This window comes from Dermochelys coriacea, chromosome 2 (genome assembly GCF_009764565.3).
Source record: "Dermochelys coriacea isolate rDerCor1 chromosome 2, rDerCor1.pri.v4, whole genome shotgun sequence".
In the NCBI taxonomy this organism is placed as follows: domain Eukaryota; kingdom Metazoa; phylum Chordata; order Testudines; family Dermochelyidae; genus Dermochelys; species Dermochelys coriacea.
The window spans coordinates 455654-478058 of NC_050069.1; the positions used below are offsets into that span (position 1 = coordinate 455654).

At 47.0% G+C, this 22405-nt stretch overlaps 1 protein-coding gene across 1 annotated transcript in view; it reads left to right on the forward strand.

Moving 5' to 3' along the window:
- The window catches only part of IQANK1 (IQ motif and ankyrin repeat containing 1), a 108113-nt gene that overhangs the window by 55839 nt on the left and 29869 nt on the right, over positions 1-22405 (forward strand). Inside the window, 1 exon segment of the mRNA XM_043509848.1 lies at positions 21939-22064. Coding sequence (XP_043365783.1) covers positions 21939-22064 — 126 coding nt within the window.

Below are 22405 nucleotides of genomic sequence, written 5' to 3' on the forward strand. Positions count from 1 at the left end.
GGACACATAGAAAAACATGAATTGTTGCGCAAAAGTCAACATCACTTCTGTAAAGGCAGATCATGTCTTAGTAACCTATTAGAGTTCTTTGAGGAGGCCAACAAACATGTGGACAAGGGGGATCCTGTGGACATAGTGTACTTAGATTTCCAAAAAGCCTTTGACAAGGTCCCTCACCAAAGGCTCTTACATAAATTACGTTGTCATGGAATAAGAGCGAAGATCCTTTCATGGACTGAGAACTGGTTAAAAGACAGGAACAAAGGATAGGAATAAATGGTAAATTTTCAGAATGTAGAGGGGTAACTAGTGGTGTTCCCCAAGGGTCAGTCCTAGAGCCAATCCTATTCAACCTATTCATAAAAGATCTGGAGAAAGGGGTAAACAGTGAGGTGGCAAAGTTTGCAGAGGATACTAAACTGCTCAAGATAGTTAAGACCAAAGCAGACGTGAAGATCTTCAAAAAGATTTCACAAAACGAAGTGATTGGGCAACAAAATGGCAAATGAAATTTAATGTGGAAAATAGTAAAGTAATGCACATTGGAAAAAAATAACCCCAATTATACATACAATATGATGGGGGCTAATTTAGCTACAACTAATCAGGAGAAAGATCTTGGAGTCATCATGGATAGTGTCACTATCTTGGAGTCATCGTGGATAGTGTGCAGCAGCAGTCAAAAAAGCAAATGGGATGTTAGGAATCATTAGAAATGGGATAGAGAATGAGACAGAGAATATCTTATTGCCCTTATATAAATCCATGGTACACCCACATCTTGAATACTGTGTACAGATGTGGTCTCCTCATCTCAAAAAAGATACACTGGCATTAGATAAGATCCAGAGAAGGGCAACTAAAATGATTAGGGGTTTGGAACGGGTCCCATATGAGGAGAGATTAAAGAGACTAGGACTTTTCAGCTTGGAAAAGAGGAGACTAAGGGGGATGTGATAGAGGTACATAAAATCATGAGTGGTATGGAGAAAGTGAATAAGGAAAAGTTATTTATTTGTTCCCATAATATAAGAACTAGGAGCCACCAAATGAAATTAATGGGTAGCAGGTTTAAAACAAATAAAAGGAAGTTCTTCTTCACACAGAGCACAGTCAACCTGTGGAACTCCTTGCCTGAGGAGGTTGTGACGGCTAGGACTATAACAGGGTTTAAAAGAGAACTAGATAAATTCATGGAGGTTAAGTCCATTAATGGCTATTAGCCAGGATGGGTAAGGAATGGTGTCCCTAGCCTCTGTTTGTCAGAGGGTGGAGATGGATGGCAGGAGAGAGATCACTAGATCATTACCTGTTAGGTTCACTCCCTCTGGGGCACCTAGCATTGGCCACTGTTGGTAGACAGGATACTGAGCTGGATGGACCTTTGGTCTGACCCAGTATGGCCGTTCTTATGTTCTTATGTTTTTGGTTGTGTCCCCCCACAGCCCAGACCGGCTGGGTGGCCTCCTGAGTGAGTCAGGGAGTGGAGGTAGCACTCCTTCCCTGGACCCTGCTGTGCGGACCTGGCTTGAGCCCCGCCAGCCTTTGCCTCCCACACAAATAGAAGTAAAACTATGCCTATGCCCAAAGGTCCCCCCAGGTCTGGAGCCCCGTGCTCCTTTCCCCCCCATCGCCCGCCAGGCCCTGGCGTTTTATAGCAAATTGAGGGGGGCCTCAGGAAGAAAAAGGTTGAGAACCCCTGAGCTGGGGTACAGGCACTGCTAGCTTTAATAATCCAATCTTGCATGCCAAGAGTGGAATCCATGTGGACAACATGTCTCAAAGAACCACAGTTATTCTAAGTTTCAGAGTAGCAGCCGTGTTAGTCTGTATTCGCAAGAAGAAAAGGAGTACTTGTGGCACCTTAGAGACTAACAAATTTATTTGAGCATAAGCTTTCGTGAGCTACAGCTCACTTCATCGGATGCATTTGGTGGAAAAAACAGAGGAGAGATTTATATACACACACACAGAGAACATGAAACAATGGGTTTATCATACACACTGTAAGGAGAGTGATCACTTAAGATAAGCCATCACCAGCAGCAGGGGGGGGAAAGGAGGAAAACCTTTCATGGTGACAAGCAAGGTAGGCTAATTCCAGCAGTTAACAAGAATATCAGAGGAACAGTGGGGGGTGGGGGTGGGAGGGAGAAATACCATGGGGAAATAGTTTTACTTTGTGTAATGACTCATCCATTCCCAGTCTCTATTCAAGCCTAAGTTAATTGTATCCAGTTTGCAAATTAATTCCAATTCAGCAGTCTCTCGTTGGAGTCTGTTTTTGAAGCTTTTTTGTTGAAGTATAGCCACTCTTAGGTCTGTGATCGAGTGACCAGAGAGATTGAAGTGTTCTCCAACTGGTTTTTGAATGTTATAATTCTTGACGTCTGATTTGTGTCCATTCATTCTTTTACGTAGAGACTGTCCAGTTTGGCCAATGTACATGGCAGAAGGGCATTGCTGGCACATGATGGCATATATCACATTGGTAGATGCACAGGTGAACGAGCCTCTGATAGTGTGGCTGATGTGATTAGGCCCTATGATGGTATCCCCTGAATAGATATGTGGACAGAGTTGGCAACGGGCTTTGTTGCAAGGATAGGTTCCTGGGTTAGTGGTTCTGTTGTGTGGTGTGTGGTTGCTGGTGAGTATTTGCTTCAGATTGGGGGGCTGTCTGTAAGCAAGGACTGGTCTGTCTCCCAAGATCTGTGAGAGTGATGGGTCGTCCTTCAGGATAGGTTGTAGATCCTTGATGATGCGTTGGAGAGGTTTTAGTTGGGGGCTGAAGGTGATGGTTAGTGGCGTTCTGTTGTTTTCTTTCTTGGGCCTGTCCTGTAGCAGGTGACTTCTGGGTACTCTTCTGGCTCTGTCAATCTTTTTCTTCACTTCAGCAGGTGGGTATTGTAGTTTTAGGAATGCATGATAGAGATCTTGTAGGTGTTTGTCTCTGTCTGAGGGGTTGGAGCAAATGCGGTTATATCGTAGCGCTTGTCTGTAGACAATGGATCGAGTGGTATGATCTGGATGAAAGCTAGAGGCATGTAGGTAGGAATAGCGGTCAGTAGGTTTCCGATATAGGGTGGTGTTTATGTGACCATCTTTTATTAGCACCGTAGTGTCCAGGAAGTGGATCTCTTGTGTGGACTGGTCCAGGCTGAGGTTGATGGTGGGATGGAAATTGTTGAAATCATGGTGGAATTCCTCAAGAGCTTCTTTTCCATGGGGCCAGGTGATGAAGATGTCATCAATGTAGCGCAAGTAGAGTAGGGGCATTAGGGGACGAGAGCTGAGGAAGCGTTGTTCTAAGTCAGCCATAAAAATGTTGGCGTACTGTGGGGCCATGCGGGTGCCCATCGCAGTGCCGCTGATTTGAAGGTATACATTGTCACCAAATGTGAAATAGTTATGGGTGAGGACAAAGTCACAAAGTTCAGCCACCAGGTTAGCCGTGACAGTATCGGGGATACTGTTCCTGACGGCTTGTAGTCCATCTTTGTGTGGAGTGTTGGTGTAGAGGCTTCTACATCCATAGTGGCCAGGATGGTGTTTTTAGGAAGATCACCAATGGACTGTAGTTTCCTCAGGAAGTCAGTGGTGTCTCGAAGATAGCTGGGAGTGCTGGTAACGTAGGGCTGAGGAGGGAGTCTACATAGCCAGACAATCCTGCTGTTAGGGTGCCAATGCCTGAGATGATGGGGCGTCCAGGATTTCCAGGTTTATGGATCTTGGGTAGCAGATAGAATACCCCAGGTCAGGGTTCCGGGGGTGTGTCTGTGCGGATTTGTTCTTGTGCTTTTTCAGGGAGTTTTTTGAGCAAATGCTTTAGTTTCTTTTGGTAACTCTCAGTGGGATCAGAGGGTAATGGCTTGTAGAAAGTGGTGTTGGAGAGCTGCCTAGTAGCCTCTTGTTCATACTCAGACCTATTCACAGTTATTCTAAGGTAAATAACTTCTGTGATAGGGTCCCCGGTGTGCAGACTGGAGCATGGGACTGCTGTGTCTCCTTAACTCTCTCCAGCCTGGGCTGTCTCTCACAATGCTTTGCTAGTGACAAGCAGCAAACCCCTCCAGGTGCTGTTATCACTCAGCACAACTGCATGTGGAGCCCCACACCCAGCTAGATTGCCTGAATGCTCCCAGAGCCATTCATGAATCACACAAGGAAAGGCACCAGAGCGAAATCCCCCTAGCTTTGTACCTCAGGAATATGCCATGTTGCACTGCTCAGGAATATACCATCTTGCTCTGGACTGGGGTGCAGGCTCTGGGATGGGGCCAGGGATGAGGAGTTTGGGGTGCAGGAAGGGGTTCTGTGTTTGGGGGGGCTCAGGGCTGGGGCAGGGGATTGGGGCGCAGGGTTGGGGCTCAAATTTGACGGCTCCCGGTCAGTGGTGCAGCCAGGGTGCAGAGGCAGGCTTCCCGCCTGTCCTGGCACCACGGACCGCACTGTGCCTGAAGCGGCCAGCTGCAGGTCCAGCTCCGAGATGAAGGCACGCAGCTCTCGCCCGCAGGCACCGCCATCCCCCTAGCTCCAACTGGCCGGTTCCTGGCCAATGCTCGGGGCAGGGGTAGTGTGCTGTGTTCCGTGGCCCCCCCTGCCTAGAAACCAGACCTGCTGTTGGCCGCTTCCAGGGCGCAGTGGGGTGTTGGAGCAGGTAGGCACTAGCCAGCTTTATCTGGGCAGCACCGCCAATGGGACTTTTAATGTCCCAGTCAGCGGTGCTGACCAGAGTGACCCAGTGCCTGACATGTCGTGACCCAAACTTTGAAAAACGCTGATCGAGATTAAGTGTTTTTTCTCACCCCACTGGTTATTGCAGTCCTTAATATACAGGTTTGTCTCTTAAACCTGGGCCAGTCTCCTCTGTTGGAGTCTTCAATCTTTTGAGTCTCCTGGTAGCTTGCAGCATAGGTGGGGGCAGGAGAAAGGGCAAGCATGGGGCCCCTGTGTTCTGTTGTATACCCTTAGTCCATGTGCTTGGAAAACACAAGTCCAGGCATGTCTGGTGGGCATTGCTGAGTCCCCAGGCACAAATTTGAGCAATTCTCCTGGTGTGACCTACAGGTGAGTCATTGAATTGTAGCTCTCTTGCGGGACAATGGCTGTTGATGATTGCTTGTCTCTGAGGAGCTAATATCTGGCTGATTCCCCAACTTAAAGCATGTTTTAGTGACAACCATACAACACAATCTCATAACTTCATATGCACTAAAGATACACATATTTAGATAGAACAGTGGGTTTCAGCAGTTCATAACCTTTCCCCTGATGCCTCGCATGGCCTGCTGTATGTGCAGTATCACTATTATATATAAATGAGGCATATGGAGTTACAGGATACTCCCCCAAGGTATAGAATGTCACACTTCCCCCCTTAGTTTATTGCAAAAGGGTTAGTCAGTGACTAACTCAAAGACACTTTGTGTTATAATTCTCTTATCATCCAGCCATTGAGGCCATGAGGCTGTGTGCCTCAGTTTCCCCCTTCACACAGCGAACCAGGTTTATTATCCCAAAACTTAACATCATACCAAAATTTTTATCACAGATGGCTGTTTACAAGTATCTTTATGATACCACGCCCTCTGTTTAGGTACTCTGAGGTTGATTTGTTCATTACCCAGGGTGTCATTTGACTCCCTCCCATGTAATCAGTCACTGGTTTTTCTTTCCCTCCAGTGTTCCCTCCTGTGTGGGCTCTTAATTTAATCATGTTTCTGGGATTTTGTTACCTCAGGCTCTTGTAAGATAGGGGTTCAGGGGGATCCTGCATATTGACTGGCCCTTTGGGGAGCTGTCTCCCAACCCCAGGACTGTACATATGCAAAAAATCCAGCTCTCTTTTGGGGGGGTTACCCTGTGTCTCCCCCCCCCCCAGTACTGAGTCCTTCCCTACCCCCTTTTCCTCTAGGGTAATGATTTGTGCTCTCTGGGCTAAGTGTGTCTACCCTTTGATCAGATGCACCTTTTCCCATCAGTTTTCCCATAACAGCTCTCTGTGTCTCACAGCCTGTGGAAAAACACCTCCCTCTCTGTCAGTTGGGTCATTTGCATTCTGAGACCACCTGACAATTTCCTAGTCTCAACTCCTCTGTTATCGCAGGCACTGGAGCTGCATCTTGATTTAAAGAGGCAGAGTTACTTTCCAAAAACTTATCAGAAATAGCATCCTGAAAAACTGGGACCTGGATTGGGGTACCCTCTGCCATCCCCTTCTCTGTTCCTGAGAAGTCAGCTGTGTGACTGCTCCCCTCCAGGAGGTCGGTCACACAGTTCCCTCTCAAAATCTGAGTCACAGGCTGTTTGCTTGGGTGTACAGATGTTGATTTACCCATTTGGTCCTGGGCATCCTCTCCCAAGTGACCAGTGAGGAGACATTCCTGTACTCCCACTATTCCTTCCCCAGTTTCCTTCTCTGGGCCCCCTTCTAAGACACATTTCTCTGTTCTCCCTAGGAAGGGGTCTGTCCCTTTTCACCTGCAAAAACCTGTCAGCTAACAACTGGGACAGTTTCCTGAGTCACTGACAACACCTCTCCTGCCCCTGATCCTGAGGGCATGTTGCCTTCTGTTGGAAAGGAGCTAGTCTCAGCTTGCCCCCCCCCCCCATACTTGTAAGCACCCTGCTTCCCTGTGTTACAGAGTCACAGGAATCCTCACCCACCTCAGTGGTTTCTGAGATTCCATACTCCTTGCCAGAGGGTGTTGTGAAGGCCAATACTATAACAGGGTTCAGAAGGAAGCTAGATTGATTCATGGAAGATAGGTCCAGCAATGACTATTAGCCAGGATGGGCAGGAATGATGTCCCTGGCCTCTGTTTGCCAGAAGCTGGGATTGGGTGACGGGATGGATCACTTGATGATAACCTGTCCATTCCCTTTGGGGCACCAACAAAGATATCTTTCCTACCAGTACTCTCAGTACTGCTTTTCTTGGTACCAGCCTTCCCAGCATCAACTACTTTTTCTTCGAGGAATGTCCCTGTGGGTGCTTCACTTCACGTGAATGCGCGCCCCTATTCCTTCGATTGGAGAGTTTCAGCAGCAGTGCTCATCTGGGTCACGCATGCATTATCCCTATCACACCATTGTTGGGGCCTGTCTAGCAAATGTGACCCAACCCCCCTCAGTTTATTCTGAACTGTCCTCAGCCTGAGACGGAGCTCCCTGCAGAGTGAAAACAGTTTCTTAGTGCTTAAAATAGCTTCTTCTTAGAATAGTTTTAGTAGATTAGTTATGGTTACTTACCCTTTCTTTCCCCATTTATTTTCTGTTTTAAAAAAAAAATATACCTTTATTTCTAGCTGTTAGAACAGTTACTGTTCATCTGTAGGGATGAACCACCATAGTTGCAGTATGCCAGGCTCACTGGGCTTCAAGTGTTGCTTTTACTTCCGGAAGGCGATCACAGTGTCAGACAGATACTCTCAGAGTGCCCACTGCCTAGGTGAGACAAATACCTCAGAAGTGCTCTCACTACAGCAACCTAAAGACTTGAGCCAGAAAGGACAAAGACTTGCGTCTCAAGCTAATGCTCATGGAGAAGTCTCTGTGCCTGGCATCTGATCCCGGCCAGCAGAACCCCTCTGGAAAAGATCTCCAGAGACTTCATCTTCTCCACACAAGAAGGCTCATTCCTCCAAAAAGGCTCAGAGGAAAAGAGCATCAACTTCTCCCCTGAAAGACGCAGCAAAAAAGAAGCAGTCTTCGGATCCTTCCCTACCCTAGGTACCAACGGCACTGTAGCTGAGTACATATGAGGCACTGGGATCCTCTGGTACATGACAACCACTGACCCAAAGTGGGCAGACTCAGAGTTGAGAGGCAAACAAATACTCTCTTCCTCTTATACAGCATCGATGGAGCTGGACACAGCACTGAGGCGCTCCCCACAGCCTATGGTGCCACCACCTGTTCCAGTAGTGCAGAGTGCTCAGAGGTAGGCACCAACACCCGCACCTGTAGCAGCATCACCGGCACCAACCACTTTGGTGCCAAAACCACTGGTACACCATACCATTTCTTACAACACAAGAATCTACTTGTCTCTTCAATGCTGCAATCTCCACTATTCAGCACCGATTTCTCTCTAGTATGCACAGTATCATGCCAACCCGCTTCCCCATTGGCTCCTCCACCTAGTGAGGAGGAAGATAATGAGAAGGAGGGTGCCTTTTTCTCAAACTACTCTTCTCCCATCCAAACTACTACACCCTTAAGTCCACGCATGCAGACTAAATCCTTCCACAAGATGGGCACCCAGTCCTGGTATGATCACCTATGGCTACCACCACCTATGCCTTTTCCCATACAGTGGCCTTATTGGGACCCCTGGGCAGCATATAGGGGACAATACCCCAGACCCCTGAGTTTCTACAGGGAAAAGTTTAGGACTTCCCCACCAGCCTCAGTTTGGCACCTTTAGAGCTCCCAGAGAAGAGCTTTGAGGAACAGGAGGAAGCCTTGGAACAGGAGATGATGCCTCCAACCAAAATTTCCTCTTCCTCCCCAAACAAGGCCCTAATGCCTCCACCACCCACAGCTGCTGCTGATTTCAAACACTTCGAGGAGCTGTTCAAAAGAATCTCATATTCCCTAGAGATCCTTCTATAAGATGTCCCACAGTAAAAACTTAAACTACTGGATATTCTACACACCTCATCTGCATCAAAAATAGCGCTTCCTATAAACGATGCGCTGATGGAACCAGCCAAAGACATATGGCGCACCCCAGCAACTATACCACCCACGTGTAAGAGAGCGGATAAAAAGGGGATGGACTTTTTATTTTCTCACCCAGAACCAAACTCTCTAGTTGTTGACACAGTCTATCAGTGCGATAAACAACATAATTTCAGATCTGTGCCATATAACAAAGAATGGAAGCGACCAGACCTTTTTGGCTGCAAGGCCTACTCATCGGCCACTCTGCATTTTCGGATTGCCAGTTATGCCACATGGATGGCTAAATGCAACCAATCAATTTATTCTAAATTAATGAACTTTATTGATTGTATCCTAGAAGACAAAAGGGAGTAATTCAAAACCATCATATCCTTTGATGAAGCAGACATGGCAGCATGCTCCTCAGCCACTGCTATAGTCATGTGCTAAGCATCATGGCTCCACCTATCTGGCTTCCCCACGGAGATGCAATGCATGGTGGAGGACCTTCCCTTTGATGGCCAAAAGCTGTTTGCCACAAAGACAGACGAGACCCTCCGCACCCTGAAGGATTCTCAGGCAACCCTTTGTACTGTAGGTGTACATACACTTGCAACGTGGAAAAAAACAGGGTAGATACTGTCCTTCCCAGTGCACAAGATCTGCCCCATACACACAAAAACTGAGGCAAAATGATTCATGACAGCAAAGGCAGAGACCTCCAAGGATACTGTTTGACCCCTTTCTATTCACCGTGGAAACTCACCACCATGGACAAATGAGTCCGAGAAATAATCCATACAGGCTATACAATACTGTTCATTTCCACACCCCCTACCCACCCTCCTTCCCCATCACTCTTCAGGGATGCTGCTCATGAACAGCTTCTATGGCAATAAGTAAACCACTTCTTGCATCTGGGTGCTGTAGAACTGGTACCAGCTCAATGCAGGGGGAACGGCTTTTATTCCCATTACTTCTTAACCCAGAAAAAGAATGGGGGATAGTGGCCTATTCTAGACCTCAGAAAATTCAATAGATTCATAAGGCTCCAACAGTTCAGGATGGTCACACTAGCAACAATAATACCAGCACTGAAACGGGGGATTGGGGCCCTCAATCTCCAAGACACGTATTTCCACGTAACCGTTCATCCCGCACAGAGGAGGTTCCTCAGGTTCACTCTTCAAACAGAACACTTCCAATACAAAGTTCTACCCTTTGGTCTCTCAACAGCACAGCAAGTGTTCTCCAAAATTCTTACGGTGGTAGCGGTGCATCTATGCAAGCAGGCAGGTAATAATATTCTCCTACCTGAACAATTGTCTACTAAAAGCCGCCACACGGGCAGATGTCCTCACCATTACTCGCTGAACAATCACCCTTTTTTTGTGGTTAGGCTTACAACTAAATATGCAAAAAATTGACCCTGATACCCATCTAGAAACTGGACTTCATCTGGGCCCATTTAGATTCTCTGGAGGCCACAGTGTCATTACTTTTGTGACTCCATGGGATTGTCTCTACATCAAAGCCAGTGTCACACTTCCCTCTCTCAGTGTGACACTGACAGTAATCCTTAAAAGACCTCTATCATTACTGGAATCAAAACTAAAAATTTTGCTCCACCATGCTCCATTGGAGTCCTCCTCTCCAACTTGTAAAGCATCTATCAACATCTGAGAGATCGGCTCCACCATATGAGAAAATGTATTCCTACACTTCTTCCTCATCAGACCCTAGCAAGTAACTTGCTTCTGGATTTGTCTCCCAATTACTAGCGTCGATCCCTGAATGCAAGTTGAAAGGGAGTCAAGAGGACACTCTTCTAGTCAGAACTGTAAAAGGCACAGATCAGCCAAGATCCAAATTCCTTGGGTACCTCCACCTTGGCCTTATGTCATACTCTTATGTCATGTGAACCTGGCCTTACCAGTCACCTGGGAGCCTCAACTTGCTAGACCTCAATCTTGGAAATCTCCTTTGTCATGTCGGAGAGCTTCTTCTCTTTTGGGGTCTCCTAAAGCACTACAGGCACATCAGGCAGAGAGCCCCATATTGTGGAACGTGAAGGACAAAGTAAGGAGGATCAAAAAGAAAAGTATTGACATTTTGCATCCCATGATGCCAAGCAGATTAGCCATGCCCATTTAATGAGGGTATTCTAGAAGCAAACAAGGGATTTATGCAAACATTGTCCTCCATCTTTGCCATTTCTAAAAGAGTTGGCCATTGTTACTAGGACCCTCTTAAAGGATTTGAATATTTTTACACTCATCATGCTTTTGATTTGCTGGTGATCGCTGTAGTGTGGGAGAAAATGAAACCACCTCCTAAAATGACTCATAAGAAGGATTTTTAAAAAAACTTTTCAGGAGGAAAGTGTATTCATTGGCCAGCCTTCAGGTTCATGTAGACAATTACCAAGTGTTTCTAAAAAAATGCATTTCCTTGTAATGTGATAAGATTTCCCAGTTTGCAGAAAAAGTACCTCAGGATTCAAGAAGAAGTGAGGTCTATTCTTGCTGGGGGCCAGTTGATTTGCCAAGACATTGTTAAAGGCAGGCATAGATGATTCAGACACATCCACTACACTTATGGTTAACCCTGTTACCATGCACAGATCTTTATGATTGCAGTCATCGGGTATACCAAAAAAGGTACAAGGCACCATTGAGGATCTGCCATTTGAAGGTCCTAACTTATTTAATTCAAAGATGGATGAAGTGTTATATTGACACATTCTAGAGTTACTCTTCAATCCCTGAATCCCTGGGCCTTTATCCTCTGGCTCAGAGGAGGAGGAAACAAGATACCTCAAAACTCATTCCAGCAAAGATCTTCTTCATCCTATTACTGCCTGTGTAAATCTGTTGAGCCTTCCAGAAAGAGGTGAAGAAATTTAGCCTACTCTTCAACTGCCACTCTTGCAGTGCATGGATCCAGGCAGCAAGTTTGACAGCTGCTTGCCTTTCTCTTTGGATGTCTAGATGGTGTTACTACAGACCAGTGGGTCCTAGAAGTCATCAACACGGAGCTCTTTGCAGGGCTGGCTCAAGCTTTTTTGCCACCCCAAGCAAAAAAAAAAAGCCGCCCGGACTGCCGAAGCAAAAAAAAAAAAAAAGGTGGCCGAAACGTCGCCCCAAGAATGGCCGAAATGCTGCCCCTTCACAGGGGCCGCCCCAGGCACATTCTTCCTTAGCTGGTGCCTGGAGCAGACCCTGGCTCTTTGATTCCACTTCCAACTTTGCCAACCCCCCACCGTCCTTGTACCTCTTCAGGGACCCCTCTCACTAGATATTGTTGAGACAAGTAATGGATTCCCTTCTACAACTTGGAGAAGTGGAGGAGGTGCCTCCCGAGTTAAAGAACAAAAGGTTTTATTTCCATCAATTTTTATCCCCAAAAAGAAAGGAGGATGTGTTAATTTAGATGAAATGTATGGGCCCAAAAATTCAAATTGTTAATGTAATCCAGTCTTTGTTCAAAATTAAACAGTATTAAACAAGGTTTGGAGTTTGGTATATAGAGACATCAGCCTGCTTAGTACCCTGGCAAAAACACAATTAAAAATTCATTAAATCTTTTATTAAAGATACAGAAAAAAGAGTTAAAGCATTTGAAATGTAAAGTATTAAGTAAGGTTTTCATTTTAACATTCCTTGTCCCCTTTTCCTTTAGCTGTAGAGAGTTTTTAAAAGTAAAACTCCCTTATCTGACAATCTTTTTGATGATATTAAAGATCGGAATAACTCCTCTTTTTGGTGAGAAGAGAAGTTAGTTCAGATGAGCTGTAACAGAGGTTGTTGTTAAAGTCCACTCCTGTTTCCTAGAAGACAAAACAAGACAAATGCACTCACCAGGAAAAAGACGAGGACAACCAAAGATCAAAAATGCAGCTTCTGCCTCTGATGTTAACTCTCACTTACAGCTGCACTTCTGGAAAAACACAGGCACAGCAAATGGTTTTATCAGCTACTCTGAGACCAGGCAAACTTGTATCAGCACTGGACTGTTTATCGCATTGCTTTTAGCTACATGTCCTGGTCACAAGATCACAGCAATGTTGCAAAATATGCGGTCTTGGCCATCTAAACCAGATTATTATTACACAGAAGGAAAAAGGAGAAAGAGATAGGAAAGAGAAGAAATGAGATGGGGATATTTGGGATTTACATGGAGCCACTGAAGGTGGCAGTGCCCTCTGACTCCCTCTCTCTGGCCCAGTCTGGTCAGGACATTTTTCATGATTGGGATGAAGTAGGTCCTGGTCCCAGGAAACAGTGGAGGTGGCAGCCATGGTGGGGAAGCTCAGAGCAGTAGCCAATTTTTCTCCCCAAAGTCTTTTTCTTTAAGGACCCAAAAATGGAGTGATGGGCAGGGGTGAAAGTAAGGGGGTATGGGCCGGTACCGTGTAAAAGGAGCTGCCAGTACCGGCCCGTACAACTGACTTTAAAGCACTGCCATGGCTGCTGCAGCAGCACTTTAACGTTTCTGCCCCTTTTGCGCCCCTGATCGGTGGCCCTGCCAGGTCCCTCCCAATCGGTGGCCCTGCCAGGTCCCTACTAGCAGGACCGCCGATGGGGTAGGGGACTCAAAAAGGGCAGCGCTGCCCCTCCCCCCCGGCTGCTGACGGGGGGGACAAAAGAAGTAGCTGCCCCAGGTCCACGATTTAAAGGACCCAGGGCTCCGGCTACTGCACAGCACCAGCCAGAGCCCTGGCCCCTTTAAATTGCCGCTGGAGCCCTGGGCGGTGCGGGCCAGGGAGCGCAGGTGGACTGGCTGGCGGATGCTGACCCTCCCAGCCCCGTCCCCTTCTGCCCAAGGCCATGCCCCTTCCGGGGCAGGGGGAAGCAGAGTGGTAAGATCTGCATTTTACTTTCACCCCTGGTGATGGGTGAAATAGCCCGTTCCCTCATTATTTTGTCCACCAATTAGACCTCATTTTCTATGCCAGTTTTGGTTTACTGATTTCCGGTTCCACACTTTTCTTGTATGTCAAGCATGATCTTAATTGGCCCTTTTTGTGTGGACTAATTCAGTCTTGTCTTACTTTTGCATCTTTTCCCATAAGCACTGGTTATAGGTTATTGTGACATCTTATGAACTTACACTCACTTTTTACAGTTGAGTTCACAATTAGGGTAAATTTGTAGGCCCAGTTATCAGAACAGATGGTATGCCATTCTAGACCTCAGATGACTCAACAAGTTCATCTGTCACTTCGAGTTCAGGATGGTCACTCTAGCTTTCATAATCCCTACACTAGCATCTCAAGGTTGCTTCAGGGCACTCATTCTCTAGGAGGCATAGTCGCATATGTACATCCATCCAGCCCACTGGAAGTACCTTTGTTTCCTAAAAGGAAACTCACACTATCAGTACAGTGTGCTATTGTGTGGATTTTCTATGGCACTGAGAGCATTTACCAAGTGCCTGGTTGTCATGGCAGCTCATCTAGGAGCCAAAGGCTCACATTTATCCATGCTTTGATAACTGGCTGATCTGAAATATTTCCCCCTCCCCGCCCCAAGACATGTTTTCAAGACCTTGAATCTTTCTCGTAGCTCTTTTCTGAACTCAGTCTCTAATTTTTAAACACCCTTGTTAAAAGGACACCAAAACTGAATGCACATTCCAGTAATAGTATCATCACGGCTGAATTAACAGATAATTCATAGTGTCATAGATTTAAAGGCCACAAAAGACCATTAGATCATCTAGTCTGACCTTCTACATAAAACAGGCCCGATTATTTAACCAAGTTATCCCTGTAGTGAGCAAAAAATGTCAGTGCTGGCATCATAGGGTGAAATTCTATGAGCCAGTGTCAGGCAGGTTAGCTTCACGATCATAAATGTCAATTCTGGCCAAAAATTCTATGTCTGTTTTTGTTTTTCTCTCTTGTATTTTTAATCTTTACTTTTTAAAACTTTTGTTATATGGAATTTATTTCCCACCCCTTGCCTAATTTCTCGTTTAAATTTAATATCTAACATTTTAGTGTTCTCTTTCCTAATTCCTAGTCTAATTAACTTTTACCTATTAGTAGGGCTCTGTATCTGTCATGGAGGTCACTAAGGTCATGGATTCTGTGACTTTCCATGACCTCCATGACTTCTGCAGCAGCCGGTGTGGCTGACCCCAGGGGCTAGCTGCTCAGGTGGCCCCAGGGACAGCCACACCGGCCACTGCTGGAGCGGCCCCGCAGCCAGCCACTTGGGTGTTCCCGGGGCCAGCTGCACTGGCTGCTGCTCAGGTAGCCCTGGGCAGCTGGCCCCTGGGACTGCCTGAGCAGCGGCTGGTGCAGCTGGCCCCGGGGACCACCTGAGCAGCAGTCCTGGAGGTGGCAGTAGCAGCCGCAGCTCAGCAGCCCCTGGCAGCAGTCCCAGGGCAGCCCGCGGCAGCTGGTGCCACTAGCCTTGGACCCCCCTGAGCAGTGGTCTTCCTGAACCCCTCCCAGCAGCAGTCCTGGGATGGCCCCTGGTAGCTGGTGCCGCGGGCCTCGGACCCTCCCACAAACAGCAGCCCTCCCAGACCCCTCCCAGCAGTGGTCCTGGGGCAGCTGGAGCAGCCACTGCTTGGTGGCTCCCGGCAGCTGGTGCCTCTGGCCCCAGACCCCCCCCGAGCAGTGGTCCTCCTGGACCCCTCCTAGCAGCAGTCTTGGGATGGCCCCCAGTAGTTGATGCCGCTGGCCTCAGACCTTCCCCCAAACAGTGGCCCTCCCAGACCCCTCCTGGCAGCAGTCCTGGGATGGCTGGAGCAGCCACTACACAGTAGCCCCTGGCAGCTGGTGCCACTGGTCCCGGGGCACCCCCCCAGCAGTGGCCCCCTAGAGCGCCCCGCCAGCAGCAGCCCCCGACCCCTCCCCCAGCAGCAGGTATTTATAGTATAAGTCATGGACAGATGACTGGCTATGAATTTTTGTTTATTGTCAACACGGACAAGTTCAGAGTCCTGCACTTAGGATGGAAGAATCCCATGCACTGCTTCTCTTTCTTCTTTCATATGGCTGGTTTAGAGCAGCAACTAGAATTTTACCTGACATTGATTGAGCCAAATGGCTACCTCAGGAATAGCAGAATTTATTGCAGTAATGCCTCCTTCATATTAATAAATTGGGTAATGATATGTTCTATGGTCTGTCATGGGGAATCACACTCACACACTGCGGAGTCCTTGATTTTACATTTGTGCATTAGATATCCGCATCTACCATGGTTGATTCGCATTCGGTTCAGAGTTGACCAAGATGACCATGGAAGGTCAAACCCAGGAACCTTCTATGTGTGATCTGGCACAAGGTGCTTATTTTTTAAGTCTTGTTTAGCGCAGTCTGCTTTCCAAGCCTCCTCCTGATTGTAGCCTGATTGCATGAGGCTAAACAAATGTTCCCAGAAAGGCTTGCGGGACTTAAGACGTTATGGGGGGGCATTGTCAAGGTCTTGGTGAATAGGAAGACATTTGGTTTCCTGAATTCACTGAGCTTCGCCAAACGTTGCAGCAGCTCGGCATATCGACAGGGGAGCAATGTTAGACAGGACAGGTAGCCATGGTGTTGGAGTCGTCTTCAGGGTTCCTGTGATGCACCACATCACTGTACTCAGCTGGGTGTCCACAAGTCATGTGTGGCTGCATCTGCTCCTTACCGGTGCACAATATTCAAATACTGAATATACAAGTCGTCAGGATTCCCTCCCCACTCTGAACTCAAGGGTACAGATGTGGGGACCCACATGAAAAACCCCCTAAGCTTATTTTTACCAGCTTAGGTTAAAAAACTTTTCCAAGGCACAAATTTCACCTTGTCTTTGAACAGTATGCTGCCAGCACCAAGTGATTTAGACAGAGAACAGGGAAAGGACCACCTGGAGTCCTATTCCCCCAAAATATTCCCCCAAGCCCTACACCCCCTTTCCTGGGGAGGCTTGAGAATAAACAAGATGAGCACAAACCAGCCTTGGATTTTTAAGTCCCAAAAAACCCAATCAGATTCTTAAAAAAACAGAACTTTATTAGAAGAACAAAAAAAGATAAGAGAATAACTCTGTAAGATCAGAAAGGAAGATAATCTTACAGGCAGTCAGAGTCAAAACATAGAGAATCCCTCTAGGCAAAACCTTAAGTAACAAAAAGACACAAGAACAGGAATACACATTTCCTCCAGCACAGCGAATTTCACAAGCCAAAACAAAGAAAACCTAATGCATTTTCTAGCAAGGTTACTTACTAACTTTACAGGAGTTGGAGGGCTTGCATCCTTGATCTGTTCCCAGCAAAGGTATCACACAGACAGACAAAAGCCTTTCCCCCCCTCCAGATTTAAAAGTATCTTGTCCCCTCATTGGTCATTTTGGGTCAGGTGCCAGCCAGGTTACCTGAGCTTCTTAACCCTTTACAGGTAAAAGGACTTTGCCTCTGGCCAGGAGGTATTTTATAGCACTATATACAGAAAGGTGGTTACCCTTCCCTTTATATTTATGACACAAGTGCTATTACAGATGTTCGCAGCACTGATGTTGGTGCACCCCAGGTTGCAACTGGACTATGTTGGCTCTCATTTCGATCTTTGCAGCTACCTTCTCAAGATGATCATGGAAGGAGAGGGTGCAGTCAAGTTTTACTCCAAGATATGTTGGAGTGTAATTGTGTTGCACATTTTTACCACAGAAAGCTATTTTCAGTGCGCTTTTAGCATTCCTATTATCAAGATGAAATGCCCTTACTATTGTTTTTCCAGGGTTTGGTTTTGTCATGGAGTGTGAAGGAATCAAAGCCCTGCACCCCCCCACATCCTGCAATTCACCATGACTCTCAGCCAGCCAATAAAACAGAAGGTTTATTAGATGACAGGAATACACTCTAAACAGAGCTTGTAGAAAACAGGACCCCTCAGTCACATAGGGGGTGACTTCCATACTTTCCCCTGGACACTCGACCCCTCCCCCCCGCCCCTGCCCTGCCCCCAGCCCTGCCCCCACTCCACCCCTTCCATGCGGCTCTGCCCCAGCGTCGCCTCTTCCCACCCCTGCCCCGCCCCCATTCCAACTCTTTCCCCAAAGTCCCTGCCGCAACTCCGCCCCCTCCCTGCCCCTATTTCAACTCCTTCCCCAAATCCCCACCTTATCCCCTCCTCTTCCCCGCCTCCTCCCCAAGTGCACCATGTTCCCACTCCTCCCCCTCCCTCCCAGCACGCCGCCAAACAGCTGTTTGGTGGTGGCCAGGGGGAAGCGCTGGGAGGTAGGCGGAGGAGCGGGGACACGGTGCTCTTAGGCGGGGAAAAGGAGGAGGAGGTGGGGCAGGGAGTGAGGGGAGCAGAGTAACCCCTAATTTTTCCCCGTGGGTGCTCCAGCCCCAGAGCACCCCCAGAGTCGGCGCCTGTGCTCAGCCAGGTCCCTCTTGTGGGGTGGGGAGCCCAGACCCTGGTTCTGGACATCTTGCCGTCTCCCCAGCCAGCTCCAAACTGAAACCCCTTCCTGCAGCCTCACCCAGCCATACCCCCAGCCTCTCTTCCAGCCTTTGCCCAGTTTCCTGGGCAGAAGGTGTCATCTGGTCCCAGTCCCCTCCTGGGCTCAGGTTATGAAGGGCAGTCACCATCATTTACGTGCTGGCCGTCAAGTATCATCCCTCAGTGAAGCCACCCCCTTACTTCCCATCACCATCCAGTACTGGTGCAGTACCCCAGGAAAATGGAGGCACGCCCCATGTTAGCAGAAGTCAGTAAACAAGTAAAACTCCCACGCAACATTACCAGGTTAATACTCCCTACTTTGTCACAGGTTTGAGCCTCCATTTCCGGAAATATTGTTCCATATTTTGGAGGTCCTCATTTAATACACTGCTACAGACTAGGGACCAACTGGCTAAGAGGCAGTTCTTCAGAAAAGGACCTGGGGATTACAGTGGACGAGAAGCTGGATATGAGTCAGCAGTGTGCCCTTGTTGCCAAGAAGGCTAATGGCATATTGGGCTGCATTAGTAGGAGCGTTGCCAGCAGATTGAGGGAAGTGATTCTTCCCCTCTATTCAGCACTAGTGAGGCCACATCTGGAGATTTGCATCCAGTTTTGGGGCCCCCACTATGGAAAGGATGTGGACAAATTGGAGAGAGTCCAGTGGAGGGCAACAAGAATGATTAGGGGGCTGGGGCAAATGACTTATGAAGAGAGGCTGAGGGAACTGGGCTTATTTAGTCTGAAGAAGAGAAGGGTGAGGGAGGATTTGATAACTGCTTTCAACTACCTGAAAAGGAGTTCCAAAGAGGATGGAGCTCGGCTATTCTCAGTGGTGGCAGATGACAGAACAAGGAGCAATGGTCTCAAGTTGTGGTGGGGGAGATCTTGGTTGGATATTAGAAAACACTGTTTCACTAGGAGGGTTGTGAAGCACTGGAATGGGTTACCTCGGGAGGTGGTGGAATCTCCATCCTTGGAGGTTTTTAAGGCCCGACTTGACAAAGCCCTGTCTGGGATGATTCATTTGGGGTGGGTCTTGCTTTGAGCACGGGATTGGATTAGATGACCTCCTGAGGTCTCTTCCAGCCCTAATCTTCTATCATTCTATAACCTGTCCATGATTTCTACTAAAATACCCATGACTGAATTATAGCATTACCTATTCATTTCTCTTGTGCCCCTCCCATCTTCACACACTGATCAATTGCCTTTCTTTTAGTTATGTTCCAATGTCTCCCTCCTGGTAGTCAGTCCTCCTAACTTCACTCCCAAATCCCTTTTCCCTTCAGAAAATAGCAATTTGGTAAAGTCAACCCTTCTGATATTAGTGGGGTAGGAGCCTGCTTCTCAGGCAATGAAGGTGGATCATGTTCCATAACTGCTTTACATAGGCATTATAAACCTAAACTTATACCTAAGGCCCCAGATCCTGAAATCACTTGAAGCCAGAATGTCCACTTCCATTTAAAAAAAAAAAGTAAAGTTTGAAAATATGACTCAAGTGTAACCAATGCAGTAATGTTTGTCTGAGACTGCAGAGAGCCTCCAGCAGAAAGAAGACATGGCTGGCCCCACACCTACAACCAGAGGCAACTAGGCCCCTGCTGCGCTGAAGAGGACCCTGTCACTCTTTTGGCTCTAATGGAGAGGGGATGGAGGCAAGGGAAAAGGAAAAACATCTTAGCTTGCCCAAGGGACCCTGGGAGAAGTGGCCTTCCACTACAAGGAGCCCCTCTTAGGGGTGCTTCAATGTACCAGGCAAATGGGACTCAGCTATGGGGGAGACTCAGCTGCTGGCTCTGATGAACCTGAGTGGTCAAGAAAGGAAAGAGACAGAGGCACTGCACATCTCCTAGTGGACTCTTTCTTTTACTGTGTGCAGAATGAATGACTGAGCACTCAAATTTAACAAACATGATGAAGGGGATGGGGAAGAGAGGAATAAGGAAAATTGAGAATGGTGGAGAGAAAGTGTTTAAACTCAGAAGAGAGCGACTGTGCAGCCAATGTGAGAGGAGAGATTGAGACAAACGTTTTCTAGGCCAATATTGCAAATAAGAGGAAGAGCAAGATGGATGTTTTTTCAAATTATCAGGTATCATAAAGATGTGTCATCAAAAAGTGATGAGGAAAACTGTTCTTGACTATGGGAAAAAAGAGTGACAGAGCATCATGCTGTGGAACAACCTGATAGCAGCTCAGGAATGGATAGGAATGATAAATGGGCAAAAGTTGAAACCTCAGATGCAGTGTGGGATCCTATTGTGGGTGGGTTGCATCCACTCCTGACAGAGACCTGAACAGTCTGTCTCTTCCTTGACCTTTGTCAACATTTGTGTAGTTTGTCATGCTAATCAAGTCTCATTGAAATGAATGTAGGATTTGGAATGAATGAAGAGGCAGGAAGGGAGAATGAATGAAAGGAGCAGATGTAATGAGGGAGAGGATAGAGGAAGAAGGAAATGTGTGAGATGAGAGAGGGTGGAGAGTATGTGCTATGAGCTTAGGCAGCCATTTGTTCCACACACGAGAAGAAGAAAAAAAAACGAGGGAACATTAGTTGCTATCTCTACGTGAGGGCCTTTTTTGACACCACATGAAAAGGGAACTCAGGGTACGTGCTGCAGCCACCCCATCATAGTTTGAGTGGGGAAGATGCATACATAGCATTTCCTGCCCACATGATAGGGGCTGAGACCTCCTTCCCTCTGGACAGAACCCAGCTTGTATGACAATAGAGTGATGTTCTAGAAAGGAGGGGAGACCACAGCTTGCACAAAGGGGAGCAATGGTAGACCCCCCTCTAGCCCAGCAGGTTGCTTTTATATATATGACTATGAGAGAATGAACTGTCACAAGGGTGAAAAAAACCCAAAGCCCAAGAATCTGTAGGTAGTGGACTACCTCAGAAAATTATAACTAGGGTGTGGTCCAGCTGGCTCTAATCAATCACAAATCTTCTCAGAAGCTGCTGGGAGTGGGAGGGATCTAGGATTTACATTAATTAGCCCCACCTCATTCTGAGGTTGATGGAATAATTCCAGAGAGGGGAGTTTTAAAGACAGCACCAGATCATTGCCTGAGGAGCAGTAAGACGCAGGAAAAGAAGGTACTGAGTTTGGGTACAGGCTGGGTTCTGCCTCCCTATAAAGACTTTGGTCTTTCTAGAGAATAAAAAGGCTGTGGGTACACAAAGAGACAACTTACAAGGAAATAGGACTGAAAGTAAATGGGTGTAGATAAAAAAAATACTGGTAAACCCTTTTTAAAGAATTCTTACATTCTCTGGCTTCCTTCCCCCCCCCCACAAGTGCTCCATTTCTGAGGTTGTCAGGTCATCCAGATGACAGTGGTCCTGGCCATTACAACCCTAAGCAGGGATGGGATGATGGTGGGGAGGAGTAGGGTTGTGGCACATGACCCCATGTGAGCGTGTTTAGAGTTGCAAATTGCTTTAATCAGATCCTGCTGGTACCCACTTCTGCAGAGGGAGATGGAGCTTTATAGGTTGTCCTTTATGCAGAGTGGGTGGAGATGTGCAGAGCATTGATGACAGCAGATTGCTATATGTGACTGTCAGACACTATTTTCCTCATGACAGGTTTCAGAGTAGCAGCCGTGTTAGTCTGTATTCGCAAAAAGAAAAGCAGTACTTGTGGCACCTTAGAGACTAACAAATTTATTAGAGCATAAGCATCCGATGAAGTGAGCTGTAGCTCACGAAAGCTTATGCTCTAATAAATTTGTTAGTCTCTAAGGTGCCACAAGTACTGCTTTTCTATTTTCCTCATGTTCATTGTTTTTATTTGTGTAGGGAGCTTTTGGCAGGACTCCTCTTTATCGTGCTGCTTTTGGTGGTCACATGGCTGCAGTGGAGACACTTCTTCAATATGGAGCAGACCCCAGACTTTATGCTGATGGTGGCAATACGCCTGAACAAGTAGGGGCAATTTGTTCTATTTCCCTTTGCCTTACAATAACATTGTTTCTTTTTGGTTTTTGGTCTCTTATATTGTCTCATCTGTTGCTCTGTGAATGAGCCTCATAAACAAGAGTGGATATTGACTGACTATGCAGGGGGAGCAGTGGCAGTGACTCTACCCAGAGTGCTATAAACTCTTGGAAGTAAACCTGAAAAAAGAGGTGAAAATATATCCTTTTTTCTCTAAACTTACCTCTACTGATCTCAGGTGTTACTTGTAACAAGAACAGGTAAAGCATTTTCAGCCAGGCATGTGGCTTTGAGTTGAGTTGTGTCCAGTTAGTTTCAGTTCAACTGCT